Source organism: Mesoplodon bidens, assembly GCF_964165515.1.
Source record: "Mesoplodon bidens genome assembly, chromosome: 14".
In the NCBI taxonomy this organism is placed as follows: domain Eukaryota; kingdom Metazoa; phylum Chordata; class Mammalia; order Artiodactyla; family Ziphiidae; genus Mesoplodon; species Mesoplodon bidens.
In genome coordinates, this window is record NC_138170.1 from 12,508,616 (window position 1) to 12,521,317 (window position 12,702).

Sequence of the window (12,702 nt, forward strand, 5' to 3'; positions counted from 1 at the left end):
AGCCTGCGCTCTAGATCCTGTGAGCCACAACTACTGAAGCCTGTGTGCCACAACTACTGAAGCCCGTGTGCCTAGGGCCTGTGCTGCACAAGAAAAGAAGACACCGCAGTGAGAATCCCGCGCACCACACTAGAGAGTAGCCCCCGCTTGACGCAACTAGAGAAAGCCTGCACACAGCAACGAAGACCCAATGCAGCCATAAATAAATAAATAATTTAAAAAAAAAACACGTTTTTTTGTACAATGGAATAAAATATTTAATTTTTTATTTCTCACATTCAGTTTTTTGTTTTTGTTTTCAAAGGATGGTAAACCTAAAGAGAAGCAGCAGCCTGTGAGAATGAGTCAGGGATTCATCAACCAACATACGGTGCAACGCCAGGGAAAACAAATTTGTAAATATTTTCTTGAAAGGAAATGTATTAAGGTATAAAAAATGTGTAAGCAAAAATATACTAAAATGTAAGATATAGCAAAAATGTACTAAAACCAACTCCTCTTTCCATTAGACACTCCAAAAGCATACCTGTACAATTTTAGAACCATTTCCTTCTGGGAAAGTTTCAATTAGAAAATTTTACTGAAATATTCTTTTGTGTTTACGAAAGTAGATAATTTTTTTAAAATGCTTTGTGTTAAAAATATTAAGGACTTGACAGATTTTTAAGTAGATATATACATGTGATGTGGTTATGATAGCTCATTAAGAATTAGACTGTACTGCTTCTAAGACTTTGTTTTCTTGTAGAATCATTAAGTTAAGTAGGAATTGTAATGACTTAACTATGAGGAATAATGGTTTTTCCTTGTTCCTTCTTTTGGCCCAGGGAGACCAGTGTAAATTTGATCATGCTGCAGAGATAGAGAAGAAAAAGGAAATGTGTAAGTTTTATGTACAAGGATATTGTACCAGAGGTGAAAACTGCCTGTATTTGCATAATATCCTTTATCACAAGGTACAGTAACTTTACTTTTCATAAAAGAGGCAGGAATTGCACAGTTTGGGAGTACTCGTTTTCTGCACATTCTGTACTGTATAGAGGTTAATTGTCCCTTAATTTGAAGAATAACCCTAACTCTTCAGTGTAAATGGTCTAGACATGTTGTAAAAATACGAACATAAACATTTCAGGGTAATTGGACCTTTGACCAACACAAAAGTTGTTTTCCTTCAGTCATTCAATACGAGGAATCGCAAATTCTAACTTGAGAATTTTTTCCTGGAAAACAATATTGAAGCTGTATAAATTGTTCCTATTTTATACAAACCTAATATCTGAAGGATCCAGATTTGTAAGACATATCATTGTCATTGACTTTAATCCCCCCACCGCAAAAGAATGCTTTAAAAAGAATCCCATTTCTCAAAGTATTTAAAATACACATCCCTCTCTTATATCGGTGAAATATACCTGTAGTTTATTTTAAGAATGGGTATGAAGGATAAAAGTGTCCTGTGATAGCCAATAAACTTTATAATCATCCTAAAATTGGATTTTTCTTATAACCTAGTTAATAATTTACTGTCTCATATTTTAAATAGAGAATTTGTTTCTACTAGGAGAAAAGAACTTTACGTAGGAAAAACAAAGTTACTAAATTAATAACAAATTATTTTAGTTGGTTACAGTTGTTCTTTTCCTTAACATTTGGGTTAACATGAGTATCCTTGCAAGTTTTACCATACAGGAGCAAAATGTTATCAGGGAGAATGTTGCAAGTTTTCACATGATCCACTGACTGCTGAAACACAAGAACTGTTGGCTAAAGTAAGTACAATTTTAATTTTTCTTTTTCTTTCTTTTTTTTTAAATTTCTTTTATTTTTTATTTTGTTTCTGGCTGTGTTGGGTCTTCGTTGCTGCGCGACGGGCTTTCTCTAGTTGTGGTGAGCGGGGGCCACTCTTCGTTGCGGTGCGCAGGCCTCTCATTGCAGTGGCCTCTCCTATTGTGGAGCACGGCCTCTAGGCGCACAGGCTTCAGTAGTTGTGGCACGTGGGCTCAGTAGTTGTGGCTCGCGGGCTCTAGAGCGCAGGCTCAGTAGTTGTGGCGCATGGACCTAGTTGCTCCGCGGCATGTGGGATCCTCCCGGGCCAGGGCTTGAACCCGTGTCCCCTACATTGGCAGGCAGATATTTAACCACTGCACCACCAGGGAAGGCCCTGTTTTTCTTTTTTAAAGAATACTTTTGAACTAAGGGTGGAATTTGAAAAGACACAGTTCCTTAAGGAGAGTGCCTCATAGGGTAGCATATGGGTTATATTAGGACTGATAATCTAAGGATTTACTTCAGTTTAGAAAATTCATTTGTATATTTTTCCTTGTAACTTAAAGGAAAATTTATACTTACTGCTGGTGTAAATTGGAATGTTCTTAAAACCTTCAGTGTAGTTAGCAACCTTAGTAGCTAAGTTAACCAAAGGAAAACAAAGCAAATAGGAGAAATAGTACTCCTGTTAGTTATACTCTTAGAAGGAAAGTTAAGGATCATTGGTTGATAAATATTTTAGGGTTACATCAAAACATACTTAAGTAGTTATTTCAAAGTTTTCCTCAAATATTCTTTCAGATGTAAGAAAAGATAACTGAAAAATAATAGTTGTTTATGTTCTTTCATTTCCCATGTGTTAATCGGAGCTAGTCTCTTCAAAATTAAACTGAAATATAAGTGAAAATAAAAGATTCTTTTAAAACCAAACCATTCCATCTTGTGGCAGAAGTTCCCTTGACTATATGCAAATATTAGAAAGTCAGAGGTCCTTGCTTCTGGATATTTTTAGTTGTGAAATATGAAGGGTTACCCTGGAATTAGAAATTATACCGAATATTTGGTTGTTTATTAGCATGAATGTATGTGGGATAAATATAAAAGTCATTTTCCAGTTCCCCTTATAGTAAATATTATTAGATGATTACTGGGATGAATATTATTGGAATCTTTAGAAAATTACAAGAGTATGTTGATGTACCTGAATTTAATGCATAAAAATGATTGCATGGGGCTTCCTTGGTGGCGCAGTGGTTGAGAGTCCGCCTGCTGATGTAGGGGACATGGGTTCGTGCCCCGGTCCGGGAAGATCCCACATGCCGTGGAGTGGCTGGGCCTGTGAGCTATGGCCGCTGAGCCTGTGCGTCCAGAGCCTGTGCTCCGCAACGGGAGAGGCCACAACAGTGAGAGGCCTGCGTACCGCAAAAAAAAAAAAAAAAAAAAAAAAAAAAAAAATGATTGCATGATTTTTTTTCCCCCATGCTAGGTTTTGAATCCTGAAAAGAAGTCGTCATGAAAATAAGATACATAAAAAAGGTAAAATGAATGATTTAACACTTTTTCCCCCTCTGAAATGTCTCTAGAAATTGGCATGGGGACATAGGCCTTTTTACATTTTCTCAAATAGAAGTCTTTTTCTCTCTCCTACCCCACTAAAAACTTATAAAATATTTGATACATATAAATAGATATATATGTGGATCTCCATGGACCTACTTCCCTTTCTTCATCTCCAGTGAAATGCCATTAATGTCTTTTACCTATGCTTCTATTGGGCTGATTCTCCTTTATAAATTGATTTTTATATATAAATTGTTTGTGATGTATGTGTGACAAGTCTCCCATTTTGTGGGCTGTCTTTTCGCTTTTTTAAAGGCGTTTCAGTGAGCAGAATTACTTGTTTTGGCAATCTTTTTCTTTATGGTAGGTTTTGTGTTTTGTGTCTTACTTAAGAAATCCTTCCCTATCATGAGGCTGTAAAGTACTTTAATTTTTTTTAGGTTTTTGTAGCTTTGCTTTTTACATTTATATTTTAATCCTTTGGAAATTCTATCAGTTAACAGTTGTCACAATATGGTGTTTAAAACCAACCACAAGACTCGGTAGCATATAAAAGTAAACGTTTCTTTTTCCATGCATCTGCAGATTGGCTGGGAATAGGCTGATACAGGCTGGCTCTGACTGGGTTGGTTGTGCTTCATAAAGCAGAACCACTGGGATGGTTCTGCCCCACATTTGTCTCACTCTCCTCCTGGGACCAAGGGGCTAGCGGGGGCATGTTTTTCTCATGGCATTGGCAGAAGGACAAGAGGGCAAGGCCCTGTTTGTATCACATCATGTTTACTTACAACCCGTTGACCAAAGTAAGTCACATAGCCAAGCCCAAAGTCAGGAGTAGGAAAGTATAATCTACTTTCTGTACTTTCCATGTGGGAGGAATTGCTAAATTACATGAAAGTTTTTCTGAAGGGACCTTGAGGGAATTACGCTAAGCAGAATAAGTCAGAGAAAGAAATATACCATTAGGATTTCACTTATGTCTAAAAAACAAAACAAATGGACAAATAAAACCAAACCAAAATCATAGATACAGAGAACAGAGTGGTGGTTACCAGAGGGGATGGGGATTGGGCAGTGGGTGAAACAGGTGAAGAAAGGGATCAAGAGGTACAAACTTCCAGCAATAAAATAAATAGATCATGGGGCTGTAGTTTACGGCATGGTGACTGTAGTCAGTAATGTTGTAGAGCATACTTGAAAGTTGCTGAGAGAGTTAATCCTAAAAGTTAAGTATGTATGGTGTTAGGTGGTAACTAGACTTATTGTAGCAATCATTTCTCAATCTATACAAATAATGAGTTATTATGTTGTACACCTAAAGCCAATATAATGTTATATGTCAATTATACCTCAATTAAAAAAATTTTTAATTACATGAAAAAGAAGGCAGCTGTGGGTATAGGGAAAAGGGAAGAATTAAGACTAATTGATTTTTTTTTTTTTTTTTAAACAGTGTGCTCTAGGGACTTTTCTTTTTTTTCCCCATACGGATAACCAATCTCCCAGAAACATTCAACTGAAAAGACTGCCCTTTCTCCACTCATTTGTAATGCCCCCTCTGGTATATATTGAGTTTCCTTCAAACAGAGGTCTATTTCTGGGGTCTCTGTTCTGTTCCTTTTGTCTTTTGCTCTAGTACTCTACTGCCTTAATTACTGGAGCTTTGTTGGATTTTGATATAGTTTGATAATTTTTCTAATGTTGTTCTTCAGGAGCACCTTGACTATTTTGGACCCTTTTACTTTGTTAGTTTTTTTAAAAACGGCTTTATTGATGTATGATTTATATTTCACTTGTTTTAAGTGTATAATTCAATATTATTTGGTAAATTTACAGAGTTGCATAGCATCACAAAATCTAGTTTTAGAAGGTTTTTGACACCCCCAAAAGATTCCTTTTACCATTTGCGGTCACTTCCCAATACCACTAATGAATTTTCTAGATTTGCCTTTTCTGGATATTTCATATAAATTTCAACATGTGGTCTTTTTTTGTTTTTGTTTTTGTTTCATTTTTTAAATTTTTGGCTGAGTTGGGTCTTCTTTGCTGCACGTGGGCTCTCTATAGTTGTGGTGCACGGGCTTCTCGTTGCAGTGGCTTCTCTTGTTGCGGACCATGGTCTTTAGGTGTGTGGGCTTCAGTAGTTGTGGCACACGGGCTTAGTTGCTCTGCGGCAAGTGGGATCTTCCCAGACCAGGGCTCGAACCCGTGTCCCCTGCCTTGGCAGGTGGATTCTCAACCACTGCACCACCAGGGAAGCCCCAGCATGTGGCCTTTTGCTTCTGGTTCTTTTCATATAGTGTAATGGTTTTGAGACTCATCAGTGCTTTAGCATATATCAGTGATTTTTAAAAAAAATAATTGCTCCATTATTCCATTGTATGGATATACCACTTTTTTTTTAATCCTTCCACCAATTGATATTTGTGTTATTTCCAATTTTTAGTTATTATGAATAATTCTGCTGTGAGCATTTGTGTGTGAATCTTTGTGTTGTGGACATACTTTTTTTTTTTTTTTTTTTGAAAGTGAGAACTCTAAATATATTGTCAAAATATGCCTTGGAGATATCACACAAGATCAATGTTACGAAGCTACCAAATGCATAAATGAATATTCTCTTGAGGAACTTCTCATCTAAGGACTTTTTTCCCTTTTGGTGGTACAATTAGGAACAGGTGGGTTTTGTGGAACTTTTTGGTGCTGGTGGGGTGGCTGTCAGTTCAGGGTAGATTCGGACCTGTATTAATTTGAAGTATTTTTTCATTTCCTCAAGCAGAGATGACATATTTCTAGGTCATGGGATCAAGAGGTGACTACCTGAGATCACAGAAAACCTTAGGTTGCATCAAGGAAGTATTGGTAGGCGGAAAAATCAGGATGAGCTTATTATTAGCTTTGTGGACATACATTTTTATTTATCTTGAGTAGGTTACTACTTTAGTGGAATTTCTGGGTCCGACAGTAAATACATGTTTAACTTTTTAAGAACTGCCACATTGTTTTACAAAGTGGCTGCATCATTTTACATTCCAGACAGCAATGCAGGAGGATTTTAGTTTCTTCACATCCTCACCAATGCTTGTTACTGTCAGCTGTTTTGATTATAGCTTTCCTGTTAGGGGTGAGCTGGAATCTCATTGTAGTTGTAATCTGCATTTTTCTAATGACTAATGGTGTTGAGCATCTTTTCATGTGCTGTTGGTGGATTCAGATCTTTGCCCATTTTTTAATTGGGTGGTAAGCTTATTATTGAGTTGTAAGAGTTCTTTATATATGTTGGATACAAATCCTTTATCAGATATATAATTTGCAAATATTTTGTCTCAATCTGTGGCTTTGTCTTTTTGTCCCAATTTGTGCTTGCCTTTTAAAAAGCGTGTCTATTGAAGCATGAACGTTGTCATTTTGTAGTAGTACACTTTATCAGTGTTTTTTTCGTCATGGATCATGCTTTTGGAGTTTAAAAATTCTTTGTCTAATCCAAGGTCACAAGATTCACTTTTATGTTCTAACTATTAAAGTTTTAGCTCTTGTATTTATGTCTGTGATTCATTTTGAGTTAATTTTCGGGAATGGTGTGAGTTAGGATCCAAATTTTTGTTTTGCATATAGATACCCAATTGTTCCAGCAAGCATTTTAAAAAACTACCCTTTCCCCACTGAGTTGCCTTGGCACCTTTGTCAAAAATCAGTTGAACTAAATGTAAGGATTGATTTCTGGGCTCTCAGTTGTGTTCTCTTGATGTATAATGTTTATCCGTATATACTGTCACTGTCTTGATCATTATAACTTTATATAGTTGTTCTTCGGTATCTAAAGGGAATTGGTTGCAGGATCCCACAAATACCAAAATCCATGGATGCTCAAGTCCCTTATATAAAATGGCATATTTACATATAACCTAAGGACATTCTCTTGTATGCTTTAAATCATCTCTAGATGACTTATAATACCTAATACAGTGTAAATGCTGTGCAGATAGTTGCTGACGCATGGAAAGTTCAAGTTATGCTTTTTGGAACTTTCTGGAATTTTTTTCTCAAATATTTTTGATACACAGTTGATTGTGGATGCGGAAGCTGCAGATACGGAGGAGTGACTGTACTAACTTTTGAAATAAGGAATTGCAGGCTGTCTGGTTTTCTTCTTCTTTTCCAAGATTGTTTTGGCTATCCTGTATTTTGCTTTTCCATGTAAATTTTAGGATCAGCTTGTAAATTTCTGCAAAAAACCTATGCTGGATACTAAAAGGATCACACACCATGATCAAGTGGGGTTTATCCCAGGAATGCAAGGATTCTTCAATATATGCAAATCAATCAACGTGATACACCATATTAACAAATTGAAGGAGAAAAACCATATGATCATCTCAATAGATGCAGAGAAAGCTTTCGACAAAATTCAACACCCAGTTATGATAAAAACCCTGCAGAAAGTAGGTATAGAGGCCTCAACATAATAAAGGCCATATATGACAAACCCACAGCCAACATCGTCCTCAATGGTGAAAAACTGAAACCATTTCCACTAAGATCAGGAACAAGACAAGGTTGCCCACTATCACCACTCTTATTCAATGTAGTTTTGGAAGTTTTAGCCACAGCAATCAGAAAAGAAAAAGAAAGAAAAGGAATCCAAATTGGAAAAGAAGAAGTAAAGCTGTCACTTTTTGCAGATGACATGATACTATACATAGAGCATCCTGAAGATGCTACCAGAAAACTACTAGAGCTAATCAATGAATTTGGTAAAGTAGCAGGATACAAAATTAATGCACAGAAATCTCTGGCATTCTTATACACTAATGATGAAAAATCTGAAAGTGAAATTAAGAAAACACTCCCGTTTACCATTGCAACAAAAAGAATAAAATATCTAGGAATAAACCTACCTAAGGAGACAAAAGACCTGTATGCAGAAAATTATGACACTGATGAAAGAAATTAAAGTTGATACAAATAGATGGAGAGATATACCATGTTCTTGGATTGGAAGAATCAACATTGTGAAAATGACTCTACTACCCAAAGCAATCTACAGATTCAGTGCAATCCCTATCAAACTACCACTGGCATTTTTCACAGAACTAGAACAAAAAATTTCACAATTTGTATGGAAACACAAAAGACCCCGAATAGCCAAAGCAATCTTGAGAACAAAAAATGGAGCTGGAGGAATCAGGCTCCTTGACTTCAGACTATACTACAAAGCTACAGTAATCAAGACAGTATGGTACTGGCACAAAAACAGAAAGATAGATCAATGGAACAGGATAGAAAGCCCAGAGATAAACCCACGCACATATGGTCACCTTATCTTTGATAAAGGAGGCAAGAATATACAGTGGAGAAAGGACAGCCTCTTCAGTAAGTGGTGCTGGGAAAACTGGACAGGTACATGTAAAAGTATGAAATTAGAACACTCCCTAACACCATACACAAAAATTAACTTAAAATGGATTAAAGACCTAAATATAAGGCCAGACACTATCAAACTCTTAGAGGAAAACATAGGCAGAACAGTCTGTGACATAAATCACAGCAAGATCCTTTTTGACCCACCTCCTAGAGAAATGGAAATAAAAACAAAAATAAACAAATGGGACCTAATGAAACTTCAAAGCTTTTGCACAGCAAAGGAAACCATAAACAAGACCAAAAGAATGGGAGAAAATATTTGCAAATGAAGCAACTGACAAAGGATTAATCTCCAAAATTTACAAGCAGCTCATGCAGCTCAATATCAAAAAAACAACCCAATCCAAAAACGGGCAGAAGACCTAAATAGACATTTCTCCAGAGAAGATATACAGACTGCCAACAAACACATGAAATAATGCTCAACATCATTAATCATTAGAGAAATTCAAATCAAAACTACAATGAGATATCATCTCACACCAGTCAGAATGGCTATCATCAAAAAATATAGAAACAGTAAATGCTGGAGAGGGTGTGAAGAAAAGGAACACTCTTGCACTGTTGGTGGGAATGTGAATTGGTACAGCCACTATGGAGAACAGTATGGAGGTTCCTTAAAAAACTAAAAATAGAACTACCATATGACCCAGCAATCCCACTACTAGGCATATACCCTGAGAAAACCATAATTCAAAAAGAGTCATGTACCAAAATGTTCATTGCAGCTCTATTTACAATAGCCAGGAGATGGAAACAACCTAAGTGTCCATCATCGGATGAATGGATAAAGAAGATGTGGCACATATATACAATGGAATATTACTCAGCCATAAAAAGAAACGAAATTGAGCTATTTGTAATGAGGTAGATGGACTAGGAGTCTGTCATACAGAGTGAAGTAAGTCAGAAAGAGGAAGACAAATACCGTATGCTAACACATATATATGGAACTTAAGAAAAAAAATGTCATGAAGAACCTAGGGGTAAGACAGGAATAAAGACACAGACCTACTAGAGAATGGACTTGAGGATATGGAGAGGGGGAAGGGTAAGCTGTGACAAAGCGAGAGAGTGTCATGGACATATATACACTACCAAACGTAAGGTAGATAGCTAGTGGGAAGCAGCCGCATAGCACAGGGAGATCAGCTCTGTGCTTTGTGACCACCTAGAGGGGTGGGATAGGGAGGGTGGGAGGGAGGGAGACGCAAGAGGGAAGAGAGATGGGAACATATGTATATGTATAACTGATTCACTTTGTTATAAAGCAGAAACTAGCATACCATTGTAAAGCAATTATACTCCAATAAAGATGTAAAAAAAAAACAACTGAAAGTATATGTTATTGATGATAAAGTTCTGGCTTTTGAGCAAAAATTACAGTTTTGGAACAGTTTGGATCTGCCTCTGTGAGCTTGAAAGCTTTCCTATACTTAAAGACTTTTTGGTAAGATTGGTTGGTGATGATATTAAAGAACGTGATTCTTAAAGTGCTATAGAATGAAGCATTCGAAAGATCTGCATAAATTAATAAGGTAATATTTTCCAAATAAATAATGCATGATATTATAAAATATGCCTGTGTATAAAATATACATCCAACCTACAATGTAGATTAATAGATTTTAATGTAACAGTACAGAAAATTTCTTGATGTGGTTTCAGATTCTACATTGCAGCCAGAGATTTGTCTGTGTTTGCTTTTAATATTCATTTGCCCATCATTTTATTTTTAGCTTTTCTGAGTCAGTTTAGGTTTGTTTCTTTAATAGTGCATATAGTTGGGTTTTGCTCTGTGAACCAAACCAGAAATCCATTTTTTTCTTTTGGTAAGTGAATCCATTCACATTTATTGAAATGACAGAATGTTTGATTTATAGTTACTATGTATATTATGATATCTCTGATGGTTTTTCTTTTTTGTTGGTCTTTGTTTTACTTTCTTCATCTAATTTTTATTCTTCCACTTTTGTCCAATTACCCTTATTAAGTTTCCATTCAAATCTGGTCTGTATTATAGTCTTCATTTTTGATGTGATTACTATTTCTTCTGTCATTTCTGGGTCAGTCAACTTTTGTTTCATTACTTTTTTTTTTTAATCTTTATTGGAGTATAATTGTTTTACAGTGGTGTGTTTGTTTCTGTTTTATAACAAAGTGAATCAGCTATACATGTACATATATCCCCATATCTCCTCCCTCTTGCGTCTCCCTCCCATCCTCCCTCTCCTGCCCCTTTACAGATCTCCCTGTGCTATGCGGCTGTTTCCCACTAGCTAGCTGTTTTACATTTGGTAGTGTATATATGTCCATGCCAGTCTCTCACTTCTTCCCAGCTTACCCTTCCCCCTCCCCATGTCCTCAAGTCCATTCTCTATGTATGTCTGCGTCTTTATTCCTGTCCTGATCCTAGGTTCTTCAGAACCTTTTTTTTTTTTTAGATTCCATATATATGTGTTAGCGTACGGTATTTGTTTTTCTCTTTCTGACTTCCACAGACCCTAGGTCCATTCACCTCTCTACAAATAACTCAATTTTGTTCTTTTTTTATGGCTACTTCCATTTTTTTGGTTCAGTTTTGGACTTAGTTTTTGAATTGCAATTCAAGCTGTTTTTTTTTTTTTTTCATATACCTAAACTGGGATATTTAATTCAGTTTGGATTTTTGTGTTAGTTTTCTTCTGTGCATGTTGCTTTTGGTGGAGTCAGTAGCTAAGTTGGTAATTTTTACCAGCTCATGTGTTTCTGTTTTCTCTTTTCTTCTGTAGCTTTGTATGGGTGAAAAGTGCTTGTGTCTGCCTGTTGAAGACTATTCAAGACTTGATTTGGAGTGGTTTACAAGATTCCTCATTTAAAGCGCCCTCTTGTGTCATTACAATCATATGCAACTCTTCAGTGGGTGGCGCCGAGGGACAGAATGTAGTGTCTAAGTGAAGGGTTGGTCTTCACCAAGATGGTTCCAGCCATTGAAACAGGGGAGGAGCATATGTGACAGAGATGCTGGCTGGTGGGTAAATGTTGTGGTAGTAGATTGCAGCAGTCTCTTCTGATTGATTGCGTTTTCTCAATAAAATAGGAAGAAGGTTAGGCTGAATGAGGATGGAAGAGAGAAAACTACTAGGTTCCACTAGGAAGACATTGGGATAATAGACAATGAATATACAGCTAGATCTTTTCATGTCGTTAAATACATTCACAACATATTTTTACTGTTTGCTCGCAGTTCTGTTTTATGGCTTAAACTATGGTTCTGGGATTTTTTAAAACCAGTTTCCTATTGTTGAACAAAAAAGTTGTTTCCGATTTCTTACTGTTATAAATAAAACGGAGCAGTGTCTCTTGCTATACCATTCCTAAACCTGGAGTTCTTAAATTTTTTGTTGTTAAAATATAAGAATGGTTATCTTTCTCATTGGTTCATAAACTGTAGTCAGATTATACACTTGTAGAACATAAATTTTAGGAGTGTGATACAAAATTTTCCAAGCATGAATAATAAGATTCTAAATATGTACTTTTATATAGTGGTACTGATTATTATTAGAAAAATGAAATTGAAACTATTATCATAATATTGTTTTATTGCTGGGAAAAATAATAGCATCACTAACTTGCTGTATACATTAGAGTCTACCAAAGTTAGTGACGCTTCTTATCAAAGTCTTTTCTGAAAATATGAGTCAGAATTATTTTGGTTGTAACCTAATCCCAAAAAAGCAAGAAAGGGAATTGCTTATACTCAAGCAAAGGTATATCAGACAAGACCTGGGAAAGTAAGGAACAACGATGGATCCTGGGCCCTTAGCATCAGGGGTATGTGAGCTGAGAGTGAGTCATCTCTCAGCGCCCATTGCAGTCTTCCATGTTCACTCCATGGCTGTGATAGGAAGGAGGGAAAGATGATGCACTAGAATCATCCAGAGGAAGTCACAGGGGAGAGGGGCTGAG

At 36.3% G+C, this 12,702-nt stretch overlaps 1 protein-coding gene across 2 annotated transcripts in view; it reads left to right on the forward strand.

Annotated features, from left to right (window-relative positions):
- The window catches only part of ZC3H8 (zinc finger CCCH-type containing 8), a 28,484-nt gene extending 16,372 nt beyond the window's left edge, over positions 1-12,112 (forward strand). Inside the window, exons 5-9 of one of the 2 annotated variants that reach the window (XM_081253767.1) lie at positions 305-427; positions 828-939; positions 1,660-1,769; positions 3,254-3,303; positions 11,523-12,112. In XM_081253767.1, the coding sequence (XP_081109893.1) occupies positions 305-427; positions 828-939; positions 1,660-1,769; positions 3,254-3,283 (375 nt within the window). In that variant the 3' untranslated portion in view covers positions 3,284-3,303; positions 11,523-12,112. Of the gene's footprint in view, positions 1-304; positions 428-827; positions 940-1,659; positions 1,770-3,253; positions 3,304-5,856; positions 8,518-11,522 lie in introns of those variants that run through there. The other variant, XM_081253768.1, reaches the window with a different exon arrangement.
- Positions 12,113-12,702: the final 590 nt, after the last annotated feature.